General features: G+C 35.7%; 1 protein-coding gene across 3 annotated transcripts in view; it reads right to left on the bottom strand.

Moving 5' to 3' along the window:
- Positions 1-614: 614 nt before the first annotated feature.
- LOC102912864 (sulfotransferase 2A1-like) overlaps positions 615-25,798 on the bottom strand; it is a 30,281-nt gene continuing 5,097 nt past the window's right edge. The window contains exons 4-7 of one of the 3 annotated variants that reach the window (XR_006064961.2): positions 17,609-17,703; positions 4,602-4,779; positions 3,408-3,583; positions 615-750 (exon numbers count right to left, since the gene is read on the bottom strand). Coding sequence is in view for 2 of the 3 variants with exons in the window: in XM_006997181.4 (XP_006997243.1) it covers positions 638-750; positions 4,602-4,779; positions 17,609-17,703 (386 nt within the window). In the remaining variant the exon portion in view is untranslated. Of the gene's footprint in view, positions 751-3,407; positions 3,584-3,659; positions 3,725-4,601; positions 4,780-17,608; positions 17,704-25,798 lie in introns of those variants that run through there. The other 2 variants (XM_006997181.4, XM_076571703.1) reach the window with 2 other exon arrangements.

Raw genomic sequence — 25,798 nt, 5'->3', positions numbered from 1 at the left:
AAAATTACTAAACGAAGGAAAAATCTGAAATACAAATACACAATTGTGAACAGAAATGTAAGTTTTAAAGATCTTCTACCATAGACTAGTAAAATTAGTTTGAATGTCTATAAATACTATTTATTTATTTTTCACCCAAATGTCACAGACCAAAAATTGTCTACAAATTTCTGTAGAGTGTTTTGCATTTCAGATATTACAAGGGTTGTTTTAAGCTGCAATTCTGTGAAGCACATTGTACTTAATTGGCTATGTATAGCAAACAAACATTTCATGACTCAAGACTACAATATTTAGAGCTGGAGAATTGATTCAGAGGTTAAGAGAACTATACTACCTTTACAAAAAAACTGAATTTAGTTCCTAGGATGCAAAGAAAGGAGCTTACAGCACACGTAATGTCAACTTCATGGGAACCAATGCATTCTTCTCATCCCTAAAGGTACTACACACAGAAATGTACATTCACACACACACACACACACACACACACACAAATACATATAAAACAACCACCACTACTATACTACTATGGCCACCAATACTACTGCTACTGTTACTACTAATACATTTTAGAAAAATACTACACAATTCAGTAAGCACCAGTGTTCATGTAAGATTATGAAGTTTTAAGGTTTTATTTCCATGGAAACAGCCCTGAAGGGAAACCAGCCATTTTCTCCTGGAATACTTTATCAAAGGCTTCAGCTTGGGCTACTGTAAAGTGATTCTTCCAGTCCCCAGTTGTGCCTAGAAAATGTGAAACAGACACATAGATCAGTAAATGTTGATTGTAAACATGCTCTCACTCCTTTATCCAACACGATTTTACCACCTGCTTAAGTAGGACTACACAGTCAATTAAGTAGAACTAACAGTTATTCTGTGGAGAACAATTTTTATGTTTTGAAAATATGCAAACAGACTTGTACCTCTGTGTAAATAATGTCAACCATCTCCTATAGAAACATATCCTCTAAACAATCTAACAGCATAGACACTAGATCTACATTATTTAGTGTCCAGATTATTTCTCCTTCTCAATAGACATCCTTCAATCATTCTCAGCAAGATACAGCTTGCTGAGAGCAATCCAGGATGTCGGTTTTCAGTTAGTATGAAGATTGGTGATGCATGAAGATGATTTCATCCACAGTCTTTACCACCATATCTTGGTTCTCATAACCACATTCTAGGAAGTCTTTAGGTTTGGGCTTAGAGATCTCAAGTAGTGCATATTTTCACATTGTATTATGTGTTCCTTCACCATAATGTGCTGAAGTATTCCACATAGTCCCTTCTTTCACTTTTGTATCATTATTTGTGTGACTTTAACCATCTCTTCCTATCTTCTCTCTGTATAGAATTCTACATCCCCCATCCTTTTTGTATTTTATCTCACAGCAGTGTCACTTTATGCATTTCCTTTTTCTATACATGGTGGAAATATTCATCAAATACATTTGAAAAGTAAAATATTTCTTAAATTCCATTAGCTTCATTAATCAAAGTGTATCAAACATACAAATTATATTCAGTATGAAATTATTAAAAAGATTAATGAATGATTAAGGAAGATAGTGGCCTTGTTACCATTTTGCTGATGAAGAAAAATTGGTCCTTGGAATCTTACCAGCATTATAGTGATGTATGCAGTTTTGAAGCCAAAAAGCCTAACAATAGTAGTCATGTGTTTTCCTTACCAAAATACAATATTTGTGTGTCACATATGTTAACTTTAAATGCCCAGTGTTATACATTATAAGAAATGTAATTATTGATACACCACATTCAAATAATATACCATTACTTGTGATGACTGCAAGAGTGTCATCTATTAATAATGGAATCTATCAATGCCCATTTCTACTTTTCAGCTTCATTATTGGAACTCATTATTGGAACAAGTTGTGTTACTGTATCCAATAGTAATCTTGATTCTCATAAGCCAGACTAGATGCTGAATTTCCGGAATCTGAGCAAACTCAGTATGTCTGCCTAAGGGAATGAACCAGTCCTAATTAGAGAATCATGTTTCTGGAGTTGCACACATGAAGTATAACCGTAATGTATAGTGGCTGGACACTTCTTGGAAAGGAACTTCCTCCTGGTTTTAGAGACTGTAGGTCTCATAAAATGTTGTTGTCTTTTTTGTTCTGTAGATAATGTGCTTCTCTATGGGTCTTCTATCTGTGTCTCAGATTAATATCTTTTTTGTACACCAGAGAAAATGATTACTGGCTCAAGTACACTGTCTAGTAAATATCTGCTGTGAATTAATGAGGGTGAAAACCTTTGAAGTTTGTCAGAAGACATTTTCTCCAATATATCTTCATTGTGACAATGTCTTTATAAAAGTTATGTCAACTAAACAGGACATCTCTCCGATCTATATTTTCTGCAGTATCTAAATATTGAATCATTATGCCCAAAATTGTTTGTGGAAAGTTTTTCATTGGAGCTTTAAACTAAATTAATCCCATCTAGCCAGATAATTGAGTCTCCCAGGTAAATAGTAGCTCTTCATATTATCTCTCTAGAGGCAAGGAAATGTATCTTTCTGGTGTCCTGAGAAAAGCAACTAAAGGACAACAAAAACAAGTTGAGAGAATTCCTGTGGTCAAAGCAAGTATAACATTTAACACAACAATTCATGCTTTACAATTTAAGGATTAGGTATGCAAAGGTAAGCAATGAAATAAATTTTAGAATTAATCTTTGATCTACTCATACTTTCCATATTAAAAAAGGAACCAGTCTAATGTAGGAATTAAGAAGATCAAAATTTTCCTCTCTCATCTTATTCTTTCCAAAATGTTTCCTAACATGTGCATCTCAGCAACTTCTATAATGAAGTTATGAATCAGGGTGAAGTGTGTGATGAAGTTTGTCTCCCCTTCATTGATCTGGTTTCCTGTGGGATTCATGGCTTATAGTGAGTGTTAGTACAAGGAAAACAATTTCTCAGAATAAAAGTTATTCAAACTCAAAAAATGGGTGTCATATATAATCACTATGATAATTAAATCACATATGACTTATAGGGCCATGTCCATTGTTCTGACATAACTGATATAATTCCTCCTAAGGAATATAATGCATAAAAATATACTATGTTTTAGAAGAGACTAAACTAAAATCCCAATGCGGATTCATTCTGGAAGAAGATAACTAGAAAACAGGTAATTATAGTTTTCCTCATGAAATAGTGACCCTAATTCTATTTCATCTGCTCCATTGTGTCTCAGATAAAAAATATTGTCACTTTCAATAGCTCTTCTCTAGTAAGCAATCCACTTTATTTCTGTGGCACTTCATTGGAGCCATTTATGTACACATACTCTTTTATCTCTACCCAATTTTGATTCATTACAGGAAATCCAAGAATGGAAAATTTCTTTTCTTACTTGAGGTTCTCAGTTGTAGTACAGAGAACTCTATGTCCACAGAACCTGGAGCTCAAGAGTCTGAGGTTATGTGTCAATGGCAGTGGATCCTCTGATAGGCCTCAATCCTTAGTGTATAGATGACCATTTTCTTGAATTGACATTTTTGTGTGCCCAAATCTGAGTATAATTTCCTCCTGTGAGGACACCAGGAGTACTGAATTAAATGCAATCCACTAATGACTTTAACTTACTTATCTCTATGTATATTCCTGATGTCTTAGAGTCTTATGACCTGATCCTCACATTGTATGTTGGTGAGGGACTGAAGTTTAAGGCTGAAGCATGTAAAAAACGGAAGAGGAAAATTAAACCCTTATCTCTCCACTTCTGCGTTTATACCCAGGTTTTTTAGTCATCCCCAAATACCTCATATCTAACTCATTCCTTCTTCAACCTTGAGTCTCACCTCACCAATTATTCACTAATTCGGTGTGGTGTAGTCTGGCAGTCACTCCTCAACTGCACAAATATGAAACCACACCCAAAATTTGCTCCTAATGTAAAGTGGTGGCATGGGCATAGAGAAGATGGCTATTCCTATTCCAAGAGAGACAATTCAGAACAAAGCCAGTAACTATGATCGTGAAGCAATCAGAATTTTGCTTGGCAAATGCCATCATATGTTAACCCTGGAGGACAATTTTCTTAATCCTTGTAAGGTCTTCCCTTTGCCTGTGGTGGATCAGCAGTTTTGACCTTTTGGACATCTTTTTCAGCAGTGAAGGGAAGTGTATTTTGTGCTTATTATGCAATATGTGTGTTTTGTGTGTGTGTGTGTGTGTGTGTGTGTGTGTGTGTGTGTGTGTGTGTGTACCTTTAGTTCTTTGCATTAAACATTTTCTTTTGAGTTTAGGGCTATGCTACTGGGAGCCTAACCAAGCCTCACAAAAACATTTCTACTTTCTCATTTACCATTGGGGATATTGGACATAACACTCTAAAATCCCAAATCATCTCCCCCGCAAAAAAAATAAATATTTTCATTTTCTGAAGTCCATGCCATTACCATGGAAAGATCCCCCTGGAAGGTCTGTGAAAAACTATGAGTAATGGGCAGTGACTGCTGACATATTCCCAATTTTTTTTAGTCTCATATGAGCAACAAACCCACCACAGATTCTGACATATTTTGGAACTAAAGAGTTCCTTCACCTTTTCTCATGAGGACCAAACCATTAGTAGCTATATGTTCTGGGACAAGTCTAAAATTAGACATTTTGTTTTCTTTCATGGCTTGGAAGGAGCTGTACTTGAGGACCAGATCTAGCTCATCTGGCTCCAATTTCTTTCCTAGGAAGTCACAGATCTTCTCTATGGTTCTCCTTGCATTCTAAAAGAAGAAACAAAACAAAAATGAGGTTAATAATTAGAGAGCTTAGAAAGAACTGATGCAGAGTAGGTAACTACAGATGGACAATGGAAAAAAATGAAGAAAAAAATGGCACCACAATATGAGAAATTATTCAATGGGGTTTAGCAAACAAACATGCCTTGTATGGAGGGCAATAGTCACACACAACATTTGTATATTTAGTGGGTTGGAATGTGACTGGTCTCTGGCCCCTAAAATACAGAGGCTGGGATTTTTTTTAGGGGAGTTGATATTAGATGGGTCTCATATAACTTAGCGTGTCCTCAAATTTATATTGTACTGAATGAGGAACTTAAACTTCTCATCATTTTGTGTTCATCTGAGTATTGCTATATTCACAGGTGTATGCCTACCCACCTACTATCTGCAATGTTATATTTTGTCTAGAGACAGAGTGTGCTATGTCCTATAGAGGGGGGAGTCCTATGTGGTGTAATGTAAATTGCTGTGGAGACCAGAGGACCTCATACAGAAATAGGCATTTCCTTTTAAGTGCTAGCATTAAAGGTTTGCACCACCATACCCAACCTGCCCTGTGATGTTTAAAGTTACTTATAGAAATACTTCTAGAAAGCAGTCAAGGTGAATTAAGGCCATATGCACAAATAATTGGATGGAGGTTCATGTTTATGCCAAATGATATATTTTCCTATGTGTAACTAAGCATAAGACAGTTTTAAAATACTTTCATAAAAATGTTCTCAATAAATTTTAGTAAGGGTTACAGCCAAACTTTAATTTTGTTTTGAATTATGCTTTCATGCTGTTACTTAGATGGGCATCAAATCCACAATCTGTTTACCTCAGACCCACTTAGACTGGCATTATAACTGTGCACTGCCACAACTGACTCACTTCTAGGGTTGGACATAAGAACGCAAAACTTTGGAATAAGGATGACTTTGCTTAGAATTCAAGCCCTACACATGGGCTCATAAAGGTTCTTTTAGCTCTAAACTTGTAGTACATATTTTATCACAGATTCAGTTGACTTTTAATTGAAAGTAAACAACCATGCCAATAACTGAAAAGAAAGTGTTGAATGGTTGGAAGGGAGAATTATGGGAAACTGAATACACATACGGCAGAGGTGAGTAATGAAGCTACCTGGGGAAAATTGAATATATAATAAAAATTAAAGTATTTTTCAAAAGGCAAGGAATCTGATGGATGGCTTTGCTTCTTACATGGAAACTTTCTATCCCTGGAAAATAAAATTAAGAGAGCAAATTATTTTTGGAATAATTCAATTTTTCTGTTTTTGGTAATCCTTAATTGTTTTTCTGACTCCTGCCAGGGAAGAAGGTAGACTGACCACATTTTTTTTTCACTTTTTCCACTCCTCTTCCAGATCCAATCCCCAAGTCTGATACAAACTTCTGCTGCAAAATATCTGTCTCATCCCCCACCCCCATCAAGTGTAGATCCCAAAGAGTTTCTCCTCCTATCTTGCTCTTCCAACTCATAGCATTATCCCCATGCCCTACTTCAACTGGCCCTCCTTGGGACCCCACAGATTGTTCTGGCCAGGGAGAAATAAGCTAACTATATATTTTTGGCTTAATCTCCATTCCTTTGAGTCCCATCCACAAGTGTTATCCACAGCTCTGCATCAAAACACCTACATCAGCCACCTTCATCTTTAGTGAATCTCAGAGATACCCTTAAACATCTGTACCATAATCATTGCTTTGTCCAACACCTCAACTCCATCAAGCATTTCCCAAGAACCCACAGGCAAAGGTGGGCTTGAAAGCAGTAGGCTCAATGCAGAGCTTTACCTCTCCATTTTCTTGTAGTCTAGTCTCCTAGTTTCATCCTCATCTCTGTGCAGAACACCTGCTATAGTCTCTCCCCAAAATTCCCCAATATAATGTGTATAACATAGGTCTTATTCTCCAACGTTTCCTCTACCTACACATTGCTTTCCTGTACACTGTATAAATTATGCCCAGATTGGTTTAATGAAAAAGCTGACTGACCAATAGCCAAGCAAGTTATGGTTAGGCAATAAAACCAAATTATGGAGGAGGAAATGAAGGGCAGAGTGGGAGTGAGCCACTGAAGAAGCAAGATGTTATAGGCAGGAGAAACCACAGGACATGTGGCAATACAGAGATTAATAAATATGGATTAATTTAAATGTAAGATCTAGTTAGTAACAAGCTTGAACTATTGGCTGAGCATTTTGTAAATAATAGAAGCCTCTGAGTGGTAATTTTAGAACTGTCACGTGCGAGAGAAATATCCATTTACACATGGCACCCACTGTGGGGCCCCCAGTGTGAGAGGTCTTAAAAGACTTCTAGACACACAAAAACAATAACAAAACCAGCATTATCATTCATGCTTCTCATGTTGGCCACCATATAGAGACACATCCCCTGGCTGTGACATGTGGGCTTGAGCTGCAACATGGCCAGTTATCACATTCTCACACAGGATGAGGTACATAGAGGCAACTTCCAGCCACATGGTAGGTGGCAAATTGAGGTTTTTTGCTCATAAAGACAGAAAGGGTTAGAGATACACAGTAAGGAGAAATTTAGACATATAGTCCTCTAAGCGGATTGCACCATGTTTGAAAATTGTATGTAGGCTTGGGAGAGGAAGAGAAAGAATAGAAACAGTCCATAGATTTAAAATGTTTCAAAACTCCTTAAATGTCTTTCAGCCATTTGAGTTTCCTCTGTTGAGAATTCTCTGTTTAGTTCTATAGCCCATTTCTTAATTGGGCTGTTGGTCGATTTGATGTCTAATTTCTTGAGTTCCTTATATATTCTGGATATCAGTCCTCTGTCAGATGTGGGGCTGGTGAAGATCTTTTCCCATTCTGTAGGCTGTCGTTTTGCCTTGTTGACAGTATCCTTAGCTCTACAAAAGATTCTCAGTTTCAAGAGGTCCCATTGATTGATTGTTTCTCTCAGTGCCTGTGCTACTGGTGTTATATTTAGCTGGGACTGACCTACTCTGGTGATGGCATGGCCAAACACCCTAATTGTTGTGCCAGAAACCCCATCCAAGTACTGAGGACTATGGATGCAGACATCCATGGCTAGGCCCTGGGTGGAGTGCTGGGAGTCTAATTATCAAGAAAGAGGAGGGTTTATATGAGCGAGAATTGTTGAAACCAAGGTTGGATAAAGCACAGGGACAAATAGCCAAACAAATGGAAACACATGAACTATGAACCACAGGCTGAGGGTCCCCCAACTGGATCATGCCCTCTGAATAGGTGAGACAGTTGATTGTCTTGATCTGTTTGGGAGGCATCTAGGCAGTGGTACCAGGTCCTGGGCTCGCTGCATGAGATAGCTGTTTGAAACCTGGGACTTATACAGGGACGCTTGGCTCAATCTAAAAGGAGGGGACTGGACCTGCCTGGACTGAGTCTATCAGGTCGATCCCAGTCCTAGGGGGTGGCCTTGATCTGGAGGTGGTGGGAAAGGGGGTGGGCTGGGGGAAAGGGGAGGGGGGCAGGAAGGGGGATAACAAAGAAATCTGTGGCTGTTATGTAGAACTGAATAGTAATGTGAAATAAAATAAATAAAAAAAGTTTTAAAATTAATTAAGTAAAATCCCTAAAAATGAGTAGGAATAATAAAAATTATGTGAAGCCATATACAGATAAAAAAACACAGATAGTCTAGATTCTATATTATGCAGTATGTTGTGTTTAGATTGTTTGACTGTTTTTTTGTGGATCATAACATCTGAGAGACATTTAATTGTGAAAGCAATTAAATTAAACCAATCTATATAATTTAAAATTATCTTGATTTCAAAATTTAAGTCCAAAGCTATGTTAATTGTGGGAGAGTATATGCTTTTGTTTCCACAGAAAATAAGAGTCTATGGATTCATCCTGAGTCAACGAAAATCATGTGTGTGTGTGTGTGTGTGTGTGTGTGTGTGTGTGTGTGTGTATATATATATATATATATATATATATATATATATATATATATATATATACCTTTAAAAGTTACATATTTTCAGACCAAGGGAACAAAACACCAATAAAATGTTGAGGGTGATCCAACATCCAAAATAGTTTTAATATTGCTAGCTGTGGTGATCTAGCCTCACAAAATATTCAAGCCAAAACTTAGCAATGATCCCAATTTTCTCCGAGTTTTGGAAACTTTACCAGTACCCACCAAACAGCAGGAAGTAGTCTTGAAATCTAGACTTAAAGTCTCAAAATATTGGTTATAAATGTTTGTATTCATTTAAGAAGGGTTGGTTAAAAATTGAATTTGGTCATAATCTCTTTCTAAAATAAGAAAGGGGATACAATATAGAAATGATGGAAAACAGTTATATTATTATGATGGGGAAAAAGAGTAAATTATGTAATAATTAATCTCCATAAATATTTGTTAAACTCTAAATATTTTATATTGGAATGAATTTTACTTTATTTATACAAATTTAAAGTTACTTTTATTATAATGTATGTATACTACTATTGCTTAAGGTAACTTGGTGCAACTCAATAATAAGTGTATAATTAAGCAATACAGATCAGTAGTCATCTATAATAGTCAAATTTATAGTCTAGTTAGTTAGATGTTCTAGGTATACAAACATGTATTTTAAAGAGATAGGCAATCTTCAAAACATTGAAAGAATAACAAAATATGACATTTTAAATGTTTCAATAATTAAAGCTTTTCATGAAAGTGAGATATGTCTGTCCTGGCAGCACTAATCTACTTCAGAATAGATGGTGAACATCAAAGAAACTGTATGGAACTTTTTTTTTCATTTTTCTTTTTAATGACTAAAGCTAGCAATGTGGGCAAAGCAACGGCCTTTGCTTCCATTGCTGACAGTCACTGTAAAAACTAGATCAGGAGAATGCAACAAGTGGTTACTGCCAATCTTTGCCAAGACAATGTAGGAAGTCTTTCAGAATTCTCTGTTCACAATAAAGTCTGGAGGATATTCCAGGCCTGTATGGGAAAAATGGATGCCCCATCATTGCAGAGGATCTTTGGGTGACTGTTGATATAGCCTGATGTCCCTGTCATTGAGTAATATTTCATCCTTCTGGGATTTGATGGAGTTGAAAAATAAATAGTTATAAATGAATATTCCTTAGTTATAATGGAAAGTAAATTAGATACAAAACTTTAGACTAAGATAAGTTATATAATTATTTTCTCTATTTGCTAAACACAAATAAATTGGGTATTGGTACTGTAATTCTTAATAACTTTTTCCATTTTATATAGTTTTACTATGTTAATGCTAAAACCTTCCTATTAATTTAGACAAAAAAAGAGGAAAATGTTTTGGAATATTTCTATACCTTGTGTAAGTATGTTGTGATTGTTTAATAAAGAAGCATATTGACCAATACCCTGGCTGGATGAGGTTAGGTAGAAAAACTAAACTAAAGAGGGGAAGAAGAAGGGCACAGTGGAGAGACACATGTGAGATGCCCAAGGAGCAAGGTGCTCAAGGACAGGTAAATTCACAGAACCTCTGACAATACAAAGATTAATAATCATGGCTAAATTTAAATGTAAAGGTGAGAAATAAAAAAAAATAATTATTCAAAAAATAATTTGGAGGATATTTTATACTTATTAAGGTAAATATCCACCAATATGACATTTAAATTCTTAACATTTATTCTCCAATGCAATGGCAACCATATTTGTAAGAAAAACATGACTAACACTTAAATCAAAAGCCAAATCCCAAAGATTTATACTGGGAAACTTCAGCCGCTCATTCCTACAAATGGACATGCCATCCAGAAGGAAATTAAATGGAAGAATAATGGAATTATCAAATATTATGGCGGAATTGACCACAGGACATAAATCTATAGTACGTTTCACCCAAACACAAAGGGTTATACTTGTTTCTCATTTTCTCATGGAACCTTCTCCAAAATTGATCATATACTCAGTTACAAATCAAGTATCCACAGATTAAAACAATTGAAATAACCCACTATGTACTATGAGACCACTATGAGTAAAATTTGCATTTGAAAATAACAGAAACTATAGAAAGCCTATAAAAACATGAAAACTAAAAAACTCCTAACTGAATTAACAATGAGTCAAGAAAGAAATAAAGTTATTGAACACTTCTTAGAATTCAATTAAAATAATTCCATGACCTATTGAAACTAATGGGACACAATTAAAGCTGTGTTAAGAGAAGGCTCATAGCACTAAGAACCTGGAAGGAGAATTTAGAGAATTCTCATACCAGAGAATTAACAGCACAATGAAAAGCTCTAGAACAATAAGAAGCAGACACAAATACTACAAAGAATTCAGGAAATAATCAAATAGAGGATGAAAATCAATATAATAGAAACAAAGAGAACAATGCAAAACAATCAATGAAACTTCAAGTTGGTTCTTTGAGGAAAAACAGCAAGGTAGACAAACATTTATCCAAACTTACTAAAAGGCAGAGAGAGAATATCCAAATTTAACAAAATCAGAAATGAAAAGAGAGACATAACAAGTGACACTTAGGATATTAAGGGAATCGTTGGGTCATACTTCACAAATGTTTACACTGCAAACTTGGAAAATCTAAAAGAAGTAAACAACATTTGTGTTACATATCACTTACTGAAGTTATATGAAGTTCAAAACAATTTATATAGATGCATAATCCCCAAGGAAATAGAAGCAGTCATTAAAAGTCTCCCAACCAATAGTAGCCAGGAGTAGATTGTTTTAGTACATAATTCTACCAGACATTCAAAGAAGTGATAATAAGTATACCCCTCAAATTATTCCACAAGATAGAAATAGATGGAATATTGCCAAATTATTGTATGAGGTCACAGTTACCCTGATATCTGAAACACAAAAAGAAAAAAACAAAAATAGAATTATAGACCAATTTCCCTTGTGAACATAGATGTAAAATACTCAATAAAGGATTCACAAACTGAATTCAAGAAAACAAAAAAAATAATCCAAACTGATTAGGTGGGCTTCATCCCACAGATGCAAGGATGATTCAACATATGAAAATCTGTAATTAAATCCATCATATAGACAAACTGAAAGAAAAGCACCACAGGATCATCCCATTAGATGCAAATAAATACTTTGACAACCAGGACCACTCCTTCATGATAAATATCTTGGAGAGATCAGTGATATGGGGATATACCTATACATTCTAAAGGCAATATATTGCAACCAATAGCCATCATCAAATTAAATGGGGAGACAGTCAAAACAATTACACAATAAGAGGAATGTGACAAGGCTCTCCATTCTTTCTACATCTTTGAAATACAGTACGTGAAGTGTTGTCTAGCAGAACATGACTACTTAAGGAGAATAATGGGAAACAAATTATAAAGGAAGTCAAAAAATTACAATTTGCAGGTGATACAACAGTATACATAATCTATACCAAAAATTGTACCAAGGAGATTGATAACTGATAAACATCTTGAGTGAAGTAGCTGGGTTTATAAATAACAAAAAAAACCAGTAGCCTTCCTAAATTCAAATGATAAATGGGGTGAGAAAGAAATCAGGAAAACAACACCCTTAACAATAGCCACAAGTAAGATAAAATATCTTGGTGTAACTGTATGAAAGCAAGTGAAAAACCATTATGACAGGAACCTAAAGACTCTGAAGGAAGAAATTGGAGATTTCACAGCATGGAAATGTCTCCCATATTCATTGATCATCAGGTTTAACATAGTAAAACTGGTCAGCTTATAAAAAGAAATCTACAGATTCAATGCAATACCCATCAAAATTCTAACACAATTCTTTACAGATCAGAAAATAACAATACTCAACTTTGTTTAAAAAAATAAAAAAAAGCAGGATAGCTAAAGCAATCTTGGATGAGAAAATAATAACACTATCCCTGATTTAAAGCTATACCACAAAGTACTAGTAATAAAACTCATATACTTGAGTCATTAAAACAGAGAGATTATTCTTTTGATAAGATCAAGGACCCAGAAGTAAATACACACACCTGTGGATCTTTGATTTTTGACAAAGAAGTCAAAATTACACAATAGAAAAAACAACATTTTCAACAAATGGCACTGGTAAAACTGGATGTTTGCATGTATAAGAATGCAAACAGCCGGGCAGTGGTGTCGCACACCTTTAATCCCAGCACGCAAAGGGCAGAGCCAGGCAGATCTCTGTGAGTTGAAGGCCAGCCTGGGCTACCAAGTGAGTTTCAGGAAAAGGCACAAAGCTACACAGAGAAACCCTGTATCGAAAAAAAAAAAAAAAAAGGAAATCTATCGTTGTACAAAAATCAAGTCCAAGGAGATCAAAGACATCAACATAAATCCAGATACACTTAACTTGATAAAAGAGAACATGGGATATAGCCTTGAACACATTGAAACAAGAGACAACTTTCTGAGCAGAATACTAATTGAGCAGGCAACAACACTGACAATTAACAAATGGGATGTTATAAAACTGAGATACTTGTGAAGGCAAAGGAAACTGTCCATAGGCCAAAAGGCCATTGACAGAATGGGAAAATATTTTAACCACTTCCACATTGGACATAGGTGCAATACCTAAAACATATAAAGAACATAAGAAACTAGATATCAATAATATAAACAATCCAATTTAAAAATGAAGTACAGATGTTCACAGAGAATTCTCAACAGGGTTGTATCAAACAGCTGAAAAAATAGTCAAAGAAATATTCAAATCCTTAGCCATCAGGGAAATGTAATAAAAAAAACACTGAAATTTTATCTTAACCCTGTCAGAATGGCTAAGATCAAGATTACCATTGACAGATTTATGGTGAAGAGCACATGGAACAAGAGGAACACTCTTCCACTGATGGTGGGAGTTCAAACTTATACAGCCACTTTGGAAATAAATATGGCAGTTTCCAAGAAATTTGGGAATTTATTTACCTCAAGAGTCAGTTATACCATACCATTCTGGGCATACGCCTAAAGAACACTCCATACCACAGGCCCATTGTTCTACTATGTTTATAGAATCTTTATTTGTAATAGTAAGAAACTGTAAATAAACTCAATAGAAAAATGGATACAGAAAATCTGGTTTATTTATATAATGGAGTATTACTCAGCTGTTAAAAACAATGACATCATTAAATTTGAAGGCAAACTAATGGATTCAGAAAAGATAGTCATGATAAAGGCAATTCTGACACAGAAATAAAAGTATGGTATGTACTCAATCATAAGGGACTATTACATCAGAAGTAAAGGAGAACCAACCTACAACTGACAGACCAAGAGAAACTAAATAATTAGGTATGCCCAATGGGTTGGTATATGCATGAATGTCACTGTGAGGAAGTCAAATGGACATTGCTAGTGGATGGGGGAGAGTCTTTGAAGGGAGAAAGGATATGGGAACAGGAGGGATCATGTGGGAGGAGGATGGGTTAAGAGAGAATTAGGAGAGACAATTGAATATGGGGGCATCACTGGGATGAGATGGAAACTTAGAGCAATGGAAACACCCTCAGGAATGGATGAGGGTGACCTAGTAACATAGAATATGGCAGCTGAACTAGCCATCTCCTCTAACCAGGCAAGATTTCCTGTGGAAGCCTGGGACACCAGCCCAGATACAAAGCCTTCAACAAACAATCTGTCCTGCCGAGAAAATTTGCTTGGGTAAAGATGTGGCAGCTTTTGGGGGAATGAACAAGTAATGACCATCAGAGCACAGACCCATCTCCTGAGAGGGGCACCCATCTGAGGGCCTGCACCCAAAGGCAGTATAACCCAGAGATTTAGGATAGCAAAAATATGAATGGCAAAAGAAGTCAATGAAATGATATACTGCTTTTTTCATAGATTGATATCTAGTACAACTGTCGACACATAGGCTTCACCACAAAGCAACTGATTGAAAAATATGCAGAGACTACAGCCAAACATTAGGTGGAGCTCACAAATACACTTCATAACAGGGCAAGGCTAGAGTGTAGGGTCCAGTGATATCAAAAATACGAAAAGAAAATCCACAAAATCAACTAACCTGGGCTCTAAGAGTCTAAGAGCCAGAGAGGAGGGAGGACATAAAGAAACAAGGCCCTCCACATCAGCATGAGAAAAACACATATGAAGCCACATTCTGAAGCATGCTGCATTGTCCTCCATGTCTTAATCAGTTCTCTACTTATAAATTAGAGTTTCTAGTTTCATTATTTTTTTTGCCTACACATGTGATCAAACATTGAGATCTCTGATTTTGTGCCATTTCTTGTGATACATTTGTTCTGTTGATTTGTCTTGTCCAACTCTAAGATATTAGTATTGTTTCATCATATTGTACTTTATTTTGTAATAATTTCTAAAAATGAATGAGTGAATGAGTGAATGAATGAATGAAAATCTAGGCACTGGGATAAAGGTTAATGCCTGAACTGTCATTTATACCTGCTGGGAGAGGGAAAATCAGGTTTCTGCAGTGCAGTGACCCTGTATATATCAACCACTCTAGGCCATTCTTCATGTTCAGGAGTAATTAACCAACATTTAAGAGACTCTATAGTTTTGGTTTGTGTGTGTGTGTGTGTGTGGATGCTGACAGTTAATTACACTTTGGTGTTTTTCTTTTGTTCCATTTTATATTAGTGTTAGAAATTTTCTATTCATTTTACATACTGACCACAGATCCTCTTCCCCACCTTCCTCTGACCACCATATCCTTCCCCCTCAACTCATACCTCAATTCCCATCTCCTCCAACACAAGACTACTGATGGGGAGTCAGCAGAGCCTAACAAACTCAGTTGAGCCATATTCAAATAAACACTGATTGGCCAGTGGCCAGGCAGGAAGGATAGGCATGACTAACAGAGAGGAGAAAAGAGGAAACAAGAAGGCAGAGAAGAGACTATCTGGAGCCACAGCCAGGACAAGGGAGATGTAAAGTAGCTGTAAGCCATGAGCCAAGTGGCAAAGTAAAGATTAATAGAAATGAGTTAAATATAAGTGTAAGCACCAGACAAGATAGGCCGGAGCTAATGGCCAAGCAGTTTAAATAATGTAAGAGTCTGTGTGTTTATTTTATAAGTGGGCTCTGGGACTGGCAGGACTTGACGGCGGGAGCTGGAGAGATATTCTCCAACAACACTACTGCACCAAGGTTGTGTAAGTTGTCCCATGCTAGGATGTGTGCACTCTCAAAAGTCTGCTATACACCAAGGATGGTTCTTGATAACACTGTCAGGGTGCCCATTAACCAGAGCAAACTACTCAACTGTCTTGCCTTTGCAGAGGGCCTAGTCCAGTCTCATGGTGTTTTTCCCTTTTTCTATTGTTTTCATTTGGGGAATTTTTTAAACAAGGAATTGAAAGTTGGGTGTGTAAGGATGGGGAGATGATTTGGAAAGAATTGTGTGAGGGAAAGAATCTGATCAAAATATATTTAAATTGCCAAGTGTGGTGGTACTTGCCTTTAATCCCAGCACTCAGGAGGCAGAGGCAGGCAGATTTCTGTGTTCAAGGCAAGGCTGGGCTACAAACTGAGTTCCAGGACAGGCTCCAAAACAATATACAATTAATAATTGTTTTAAAAAATAAAAAAATATAATAAGAGAAAATAAAAGCAACAAAAAAGTTACAACTATCAGCAACCTTAGTCATCACCAGAGTCTACTTCTATAAGGTTAGCAGTGGCTATAACACTGGTTCTCCTTAACTAAATTTTTGAAGAATTCTAATGGTAGACAAGTATTTTTTTCTGACAGACTGTTTGCTCAGGACAATTTCCTTTTTGCTCAGTAAAAAGTACAATTGATATCTTAATCATTGATTATAAATGTGTAAATAATGGTTGCATTTCACATGTAACTTTCAAACTACTTAAATTTTTGAGTTGCTGATCAAATGATAATACTTTTTTGCTTATATGCTTGGTTTCATTATTATGTGCCCATCATTAGAGGGACGATTTTTTTTAATTACATGAAAATAAATTAGACAAATGAACTTCATAATATTTTCCTTAGTAGTCTTTTGAAACAAGGTCTCTTGTACCCAAGGTTGGCCTCAAACACACCAGACAACCAAGGATGGCCTGTGGTTCTGAGTCAGTCTCTAACTCTCAGTGCAAGGTTGACAATCGTGTGATATCCTGCCAAGATAAGTTTTTTAATTTTTAAAGTAAGAGATATTTGTGACATTAACATATTACTTAAACATATTTATGACTTTCAAGGAGCATTTCAATGAAATGAAACCTGCAAAATAACATAAGGGTATGGCTTATCAGAGTATTTAGATATATTTCATTACTGAGTGTTGAAATATTTTAGATATTCTCTTCTAAGAGTATTATATTTCCAGTGTCTTCTAGCTCACCATGCAGAAACCCTCAGTACTTCAGAGCACAGGACACCTTCCTCCTGAAAGATTGCATGCCTTTGTCACTCTTCTTTTCATCAAAGAGAGATGGCATACATTTTGGCCCACCAGTGGTATGACACTGTTTACCCCTTCCCCACTACCACTGGGTTATCAGCTGTATCAAAATTGTTGCATAGACAGATTTGAAATACCACTATAACAAGTTTGAGCTCCCCCAATCTACTTCAGGGTAAAGTAGGGTGGACGAGGAGGCTGGATAGTAAATAACAGACCACATTAATAAAGTAAATAGGGTATGATATCACATTTAGTGACTCTTCATGATCCTACCAGTGATAGAATAGGTGGAATGGGGATACTGAACAATGTGGGATGATGTATGGGGTGAATTGCTAAAGGATTTTGTGATTGCTGTAAGAATGACAGTTACCTTTTTCATGTCTTCATAGCTCAGTAACAGGAAGTTGTCATTTTCTCTCATAGACAGCCAGTTGCGTGTGTGCTCAAACCATGATCCATATGGCACTGTATGAAAGGGGAAAGAAATTATTGATTACAAAGAATAAAATTAAGGTCTGTCTGTTATTATTCACTTTCCACAAATGGCAGACAACTTTACTAAGAAAAACTGAATCAGTATTTAAAGCATTTAATGTGATATTTTATGTAGCCATGTCAGAGGAGCTGTAGGTGGCAACTGAAGATCAGTAGGTTGGTCCACAAGGAAGAAAAGTTCTAATGGGTGAATCTCAGATAGGTGAGGCTCCAAAGGCTTTGGCTCTAGAATGACTTTTGCTAATGTTGCACCTTAACATTTATGCCACTGCTATTTTCCTATGGTATCTAGCATGCTGTGAATGCATGCAGGAAGATCCCCACTTCCCTTAATTTATTATGACTATCTCCAGGAAATATCCCATTCTACTGGGCATTTTAATTTGTGGATTATTATAAAAATGATTTCCTCCTAAGCTATTCTGTTTAGAGCAATGATTTTATACAAAATAATAGTGTTGGTTTAATCAGCATTTTGATGATTTGGGTTCTTTAATAAATATAGTAATTGATTATGATAGTTTAGTTGAGTAGGGAAACTAATAAAGCCAAATGCAAGATAGGTGTTTCCCGTGCCTATGATAAAGTATGGGCTGCAGAGGACAGAAAATAAGAACAAGGATATTTCACATACCTAGTTTCTTTTGAGGGTCCATATGGATTGAGGTTTAGATTAATGATTAAGAAAAGCAATTGTGTTGTAGAATATTTTTTAAAGTATGTTACTTTTTTATGCTGCATTTTTTTAACTTTGGGAAGTTATATTATGGTACCTGTCTAAACAAGTGATAGTCTGATAAAGATCTGAAGTCAATAGGGAGGCATGAGAAAGGACAGAAGGCGCTGGCAGGCAGAGGACATATAGAAGAATCCTGGGAGTAAAAAAGATCAATGAATGAGAGAGAAATAGGAAGACATCAGAGTCAGCCAACCAGATACACAGCCACTGCCAGAAGAAGTAAGAAGAAGAGTAAGATTTACAGATGTAAGAGAATGGGAAAATCCCAGAGGCAAAAGCGAGATGAGATTATTTAAGTTAAGCAAAGCAGGCAAGAAACTAGTCAAACTAAGCCCAGGTATTTACATGTAAGAATAAGCCTCTTTGTGTGATACATTTGGGAGCTGGGTGGTAGACCACCCAAAAGAGTAAAAAATGTACAATAACACAATTGTGTCCCAAAAGTTAAGATAGCTCAAGTTCTTTTAATCCTAATTTTGAGAGATGTGACATGGGCTTCAGTGTGCATCATAGTTAAAACTAAGCTTTCAATGTGACTTACAGATAGAATAATTTATTTTTGTTAATAGCATTGAGATTAAAAACCTGAGGAAACCATCTAAAGTTTATAAAGGCACATAGTTGAGTTAGGGATTCATTGAGGTCAAGAAACAAGAACAAAGCAGCCTAGTTATTATTTGTGGGTGGATCTTTCTTGTTAGGATGGCTTGGCAATCCAAGATGATGACTAATTCCTTAATCGTTAAATCCTGATAATTAATTCAAAGACAGTGATTAATTAATGCCCATTTATGCCCTCTGCTTCCTGAAACAAAAGAGCTATTGTTGAATGAAAACACAATCTGAGTATTTAAAAGACAGAATACTGATTGTTTTTCATATATATAATAATTTAGGTTTGTGATTCTTTTAAGATTGTTTATAAGATTACCATTTGAGATAAGTAATAAAATCATTGATCCTTCTTTTGTAACCACAAAATATAGCCTGGCAGTAAAAGACTCACTGAGAAATATATCTTACTTGCTTATATCCTGTTAATCTATACCAAGTTGCTTGGATATGAATGTATGTGGGTTCTTTGGATAATTTGTTTTGTATCCATAATGTGTAGGATGTTTAATAATTTGAAGGAAATTGGAAATCATGTTTTCTAACTGTATTCACTGTAATCATGTACTTGAAAAATAGAATGTAACCACATTGTATGTTTTATATTGCCTGAGAGATTTTTTTCAGATGTATAAGTCTTAAGAGAAACATAGAGAAAATGATGGAGAAATATAAAAGTTTGTACATGGTTCCTCCTTTTGTTGCCTCCAGAGAGTTCAATTTTGTCCTCTCTCTCGCCCCGCAAATTAAGTTTTACACCCTCAGATAGAAAATTCAAGTTAAGTGATTAGTTTGTTGACTCCATGGCTTCCCCTTCAATTCTTGTGCTCCTGAAGGCTGGTCATCATTTCAATGTTATCATTTGCCACACACATACACAGTTAGTAATATGTAATTTTATCATATCCAAAGAAAATTATAATTAGAATTATCTAGTCTTCAACTACATCAAAGACCCCAGAAGGATATATTACTTAAGTATACAACAAATACATTGTATGCAACTTCCAAAAATCTAGAATGATAGAGAGAGCTGGCTCCCTGGACAGTTGCCTGCAACATTAGAGCATCCTTATATCCAAATTTTGAAGTCAAAATACCTTTAAAATACATATATTGGTTTAACTTAGAACCCCATATAATCAAATGTCTTTCTGAAGTTAAAAATCCCAATGACAATATAATCCAAATTCTGTGTATGATTTCCATGTTTATGTGGCTCAATTTTTATATTACTTTTACTGTCTCTTTAAAGACTACTTTTAGAACTTTTTTATATAACTCTCTATTTTCCTTTTCCTCCCTTCCAAGCCTATGTATATTTTCACACACAGTATAAACTCTTTAGAGTTTATTCCATTTGAATCTGTCTCACTGTGAAATTATTGCATTAAACTGCAGTGGCTCGTACTTGTCAGTCTTGGGTTCTGAGTCTGCCCACCTCAGCTTTTCAACATGGTGGAGATAATTCACCACTGTCTCTGGGAGCCATGCTGTACACTGACTCCAGGACACAGTGGGTCTCTGCTTCCATCCAGAAGTGTGTAGCCCAAAGCCTCTTCTTTTTTTGTGTACTAGCAAAAGCTAAATCCACTGTGCAGCATGGAGATGCCTCTGTAAACTCTGGAGGCAATCTGCCATGCTACAGGTCAAGCCCACATGCCACAAATCTGCCATTCTCAAGTCCCCAGGCTGCAGTTGGCCAGACAGACACACTAGGAAGCTGTTGTTATCCCCCTTTTAGAATCTTTTTTTAAAAGCTTTCTCAAGTTTTGGGTGGAAACTCTTGCCACATGTTGGGCACCAAATGTAGCTTGAAGCTTTCATGTGTCCTGCGTAGTCTACAGCCTCTCAGACCCAGTGTAAACACACAGAGGCTTATATTAATTATAACTGCAAGGGCATGGCTCAAGGTTTTTTCTAGGTAAATAATCTTAAATTATTCCATAAATGTTAATCTATGTATCTTTACATGTTCTGTGGCTTCACCTGTGTCCCAATGCATGTTGCTCCATGGATAGTTTGCTGACATCTCTACCAATCTCTCTCTCTTTGAACTTCCTGCCTGCTTCTAAGCTGCCTTGTCATAGGCCAAATAGCTCTATTAATCAACCATTTGGAGCAACACATATTCACAGCATACAGAAAGACACTACCACCATCACAAAGCTGTCCTCAAACTTGGTATGTAAACAAAGATGGCCTTGCATTTTTTATCTATTCAACTCCACCCAAATAAAACTTACATCATCCTACTCAGTCTGTAAATTTATTATTTGTTACATTTGAATAGATATGTATCAATTTTGAGACCTAGTGGCTGTATCCACAACAAACAACCGCAAAATTTTAGTGTCAGTGGTGATTAATATTCAGTTATCCTGTCAAGTATGTACTTGCCACCTGGAAAACTTCCAGAGGAAGTGTGAAAGCTCCAGTTACAAATATATATAGCATGGTAACTAATAATATGACAGAAAGGAAGATTACCATCAATAAAGCAATCTGTTGAGTGAAATCAAATGAAGGTATGTATCAAGGTTATATGATCACATTAATAATTACATTAATGAAGATAGTGAGGAAAAAGTGAGCTGGGAGAAAGAGAGAGAGAGAGAGAGAGAGAGAGAGAGAGAGAGAGAGAGAGAGAGAGAGAAGGAAAAGGAGAAAGAGACTGGGGATTGTCAACATGTATATGTGGAGAATATACAAATCTCTAGAAACTTGTAGTTAAAGAAATAAATTTTAAATTGTTTGTTTTATTTTTTATTTTGGTATGTTTATGTGTTTTTATGTGAGTGTTTCTCTGTGTGTGTCTACACAGGTAAGAGTGTTGGTTTCCCCTGAAGCTAAGTTATAGGAAGTAGAGAGCTACTCTGTGAGAGTTCTGGGAAACAAAGCACCTTCTTCTAAAAAGCATTAAGGACTTTTGGTCAGAGCCATCTGTCAAACTCCTATGATAATATAATTTTAAATAATAAGTTATATTGTAAAATGAAAAGTATGAAGTAGCACAAAATGATCTCCACAACAAATACATTGTAAATTAATTAAATTGTGATACAAAAAGGAATGGTGAGGTAATGACACAACAATGGGTAAATTGCTTATCATATAAACCTGATGACCAGACCTCAGTCTCTGTAAACCATGTAAATTAGAAATGAACAACTGACTCCACAAGGTTTTTCTCAGGTTCTTCCTAATGTTCTGTGAGATGTGTGTACCCACACAGACACTTATGCACACATGTACCCTAGAACACAATAAATAAGAAAAAATAAAAGAAAAATATATCACAGTGTGAAGGCAAGGTGAAAGATGTGGGACAATTCAATAAGAATAAAGATAATATAAGAAGAAGATATGAGTGGGATTTCCATGATATTTGTCACTCTATGGGAAAAAAATCTAAGAGGTGTTACATTAAAATTACCTACTGTTAACTTGCAAAAACCTATAACTGCTGTGGAACAGATTTTTAATGAGGAATTATCTGGATCACGTAAGCCTGTGTGTATATCAATGAAAGATTGTCCTGATTGTTAACTGATGATGTAAAAGGTGAAGGATTATTGTGGCAGCCCCATTTTCTACTCAGGTGTGTTCAGGAAAGAATAAGGTAGGAGAATATTAACTCAGGGCAAGAAAGCAAGAGCAAACATATTGATTGTTTTTCTACTCTTGTATGTGAACTCACTGTCTTAATTACCTGCCTAGGCTTCTCATCAAAAACAAACTGTAACTTGGAGTTGTAAAAACTATTAATCCTTTTTTCTCTAGGTTGCTTTTTGTTCAAACAGATGCCAGGTAAGATAAAGGAGGAATTTAGAACAGCATATATACAAGACCAAAAAGTATATTTTCCTCATAAAATTATAATTAAAGAAAATACATTGAAACTGGCAAGAAAGAAACACCAAGCTAACTTCAATGTTTAAGTTAACTCAACCTAGAATTATTTGAGAGAGTCTCATTTAAGAGTTTGTACAGATCAGATTGGCTGGTGACAAAGTATCTGAGTTGTTGTCCTGATTGATGATTGGTGTGTTAGGGCCCTCAGCATAGGTAGCTGTGCCTGAATTTTATGAGAAAGACAACTGATCATAAGACACTGAACAAGTTAACATGCAGATTAGTAAAATGGTTTCTGCTTCAGTTCCTTCTGGAGAAATTTCTCTGACTTCTCCCATAGATAATTGCAATCTGAAAGTTTAAGCCAAATAAACAATTTCTTCCACTATATTGCTTCTGGCAAGAGTGTTTTTATCACAGAGACCATAAAGCAAACTAGACCAATAGTTAAGTAAGAAAACAACTCAATCACCTTGGTAAAATCATAAAAATGAGAGGAATCAACAAACATCATTTACTAGTGTAGCTGAAGTGCTGTGGGATGTCCTGTATGCTGTGAATATATGTTGCTAGGATTGTTTGATAAATAAACCACTGATTGGCCAGTAGCTAGGCAGGAAGGATAGTGTAGGCAGGACAAGGAGAGAGGAGAATGCTGGGTGGAAGAAGGCAGAGTCACAGAGATGCTGCCAGTCCGCTATGGGATGCAGGATGTAAAGTACCAGTAAGCTACAAGCCACATGGCAAGGTATAGATTTATAGAAATTGGTTAATTTAAGATATAAGAACAGTTAGCAAGAAGCCTGAGCCATTAGGTCATACAGTTTGTAAATATATAAGTCTCTGTGTGTTTAGTGGGAGAGATTTGGCCTGACTACCAGCATGCCGGGACACAAGAAAACTCCAGGTACAAACGAGCAACTGAATATTAATGGCACCAATTCCTTAATCGAAAGACCCAGTGTAGAACATTACATTAAAGTACTAGGATGTTTATGTTTGTTGTAGTTCATCATATAAGGCAGCTATAAACTTACAATGAAATAATGGAAAAAAGAGATTCTGGAAAAATGGAGCTATAAAACAGAGATATTTAGCTGATCTAATCTTACATAATAGACTTGAAGTCTATTGAGCACTGATAAACATTACTTCCTACTGCTTAATGGAACAATTCATGGGGAGAACTCTACAATTACAAACACAGATTCACCCAGTTATGCACAGAAAATAGTACTAGATGTAAAGACATAGGCAAGAATCTCAGTACTTTCATTTCCAATAGTTAACACTTCATACAAATAGAAAATAAATAGAATTAACTGACATCACGGGTAAAATGGTCTTAAAAGACATCTATGGAATATTGTATCCAAAAACTGAAGATTTCACTATGTTCTCAGAAGTCCATGGAACTTTCTGTAAAAAAGACATATACAAGGTCAGAAAGAACATCTTAAATAACATAGGGGAAATGAAACAATTCCTTATGTTCTAACTCAAAAGTATAAAATAACTATAAATAAATAAAAACTCCAGAACATAAACAAACTCATGGAGAGTAAACAACTTACAACTTAAGGATGAATGAGTCCTTGATAAAATCAAGAATTGAAAGATGAAATGAAACAAAAATACCACAATATTCTTTAACCTACGGGATGCAATAAAAAATGCCCTAAGAGGGAGTTTTAAGGTTCAAATGAACTACATTATAATGTCAAAGAGTTTTCTAATGAATTAGCTAATGAATCACTTTAGGGCTTTGGAAAAGGAATTCATCAAACATCAAAATTAGTAGCTGGAAAGAAAATACTGACATTAAAGAAAAAAAGGTTAGTGAAATGAAAACAGCAGCATCAACCAAACAAATACAGAGTCAATGAAATAGTTTGTTCCTTCAACATTATAAATAATATTGATAAAACTTTTGATAAATGTAGACATATTTCTAAATGGTTTTATTAAGGAAAAAGCATGAACTGAAATATAAGGGTGAAAGCCTTAGAGAGATCAGGGAACTAGGGAAAGCCACCAGCCAACCTTAACTCACCAACTCTGCAGCTTCCAAAGAGAGTGACATCCTATCTACCCAGTCTTATATTACTTGCTGTTTGCCATCTGATTGGTCTCCTAGCCCAGATATCTCACTTCCTCTTCCTACATATCTCAGTCATTTTCTGTCTCTCTGTACAGACCTCCAGGCTTCTATGGTTGGTACTGGGATTACTAGCATGTGTCACCATGCTTGGCTCTATTCTCTAGTGTGGCCTTGAACACACAACGATCCTGCTTGCTAAGTGATAGTATTAAGGGCATGTTCTACCACTGCCAAACTTCTTTGTTTACTTAAAATGGTTTTCTGTTTTCCCTGATCTAATAGCAAACTTTATTTATTAATGCAAAAGTAAAATGTCACCACATTTGAGTACAAATACAATATAACCATGGATAAACTAAGAAAAGGAAAAGAAACAGCAAACGATAATTCAGTAAGTCATTAAAACGGAATCATTCATTATGACAAGCACCAGTGAATTCAAAGAATTATTAAAGTTTACATTAAAGAATACACCTTCTTCTCAGCACCCCATGGAACTTTCTCTAAAACTGACCACATACTTGGCCACAAAGCAAATCTCAACAGATACAAAACAATTGGAATAATCTACTGCATTCTATCAGACCACCATGGTTTAAAGTTAGATTTCAACAACAACAAAAACTATGGAAAACCCACAATCTCATGGAAACTGAATAATGCTCAACTGAATCACCAATGGGTTAAGGAAGAAATAAAGAAAGAAATTAAAGACTTCCCAGAGATCAACGAAAATGAAGACACCACATACCCAAACT

Source organism: Peromyscus maniculatus, chromosome 1 (genome assembly GCF_049852395.1).
Source record: "Peromyscus maniculatus bairdii isolate BWxNUB_F1_BW_parent chromosome 1, HU_Pman_BW_mat_3.1, whole genome shotgun sequence".
Taxonomy (NCBI): domain Eukaryota; kingdom Metazoa; phylum Chordata; class Mammalia; order Rodentia; family Cricetidae; genus Peromyscus; species Peromyscus maniculatus.
This window is presented reverse-complemented; position numbering and strand designations above follow the sequence as displayed.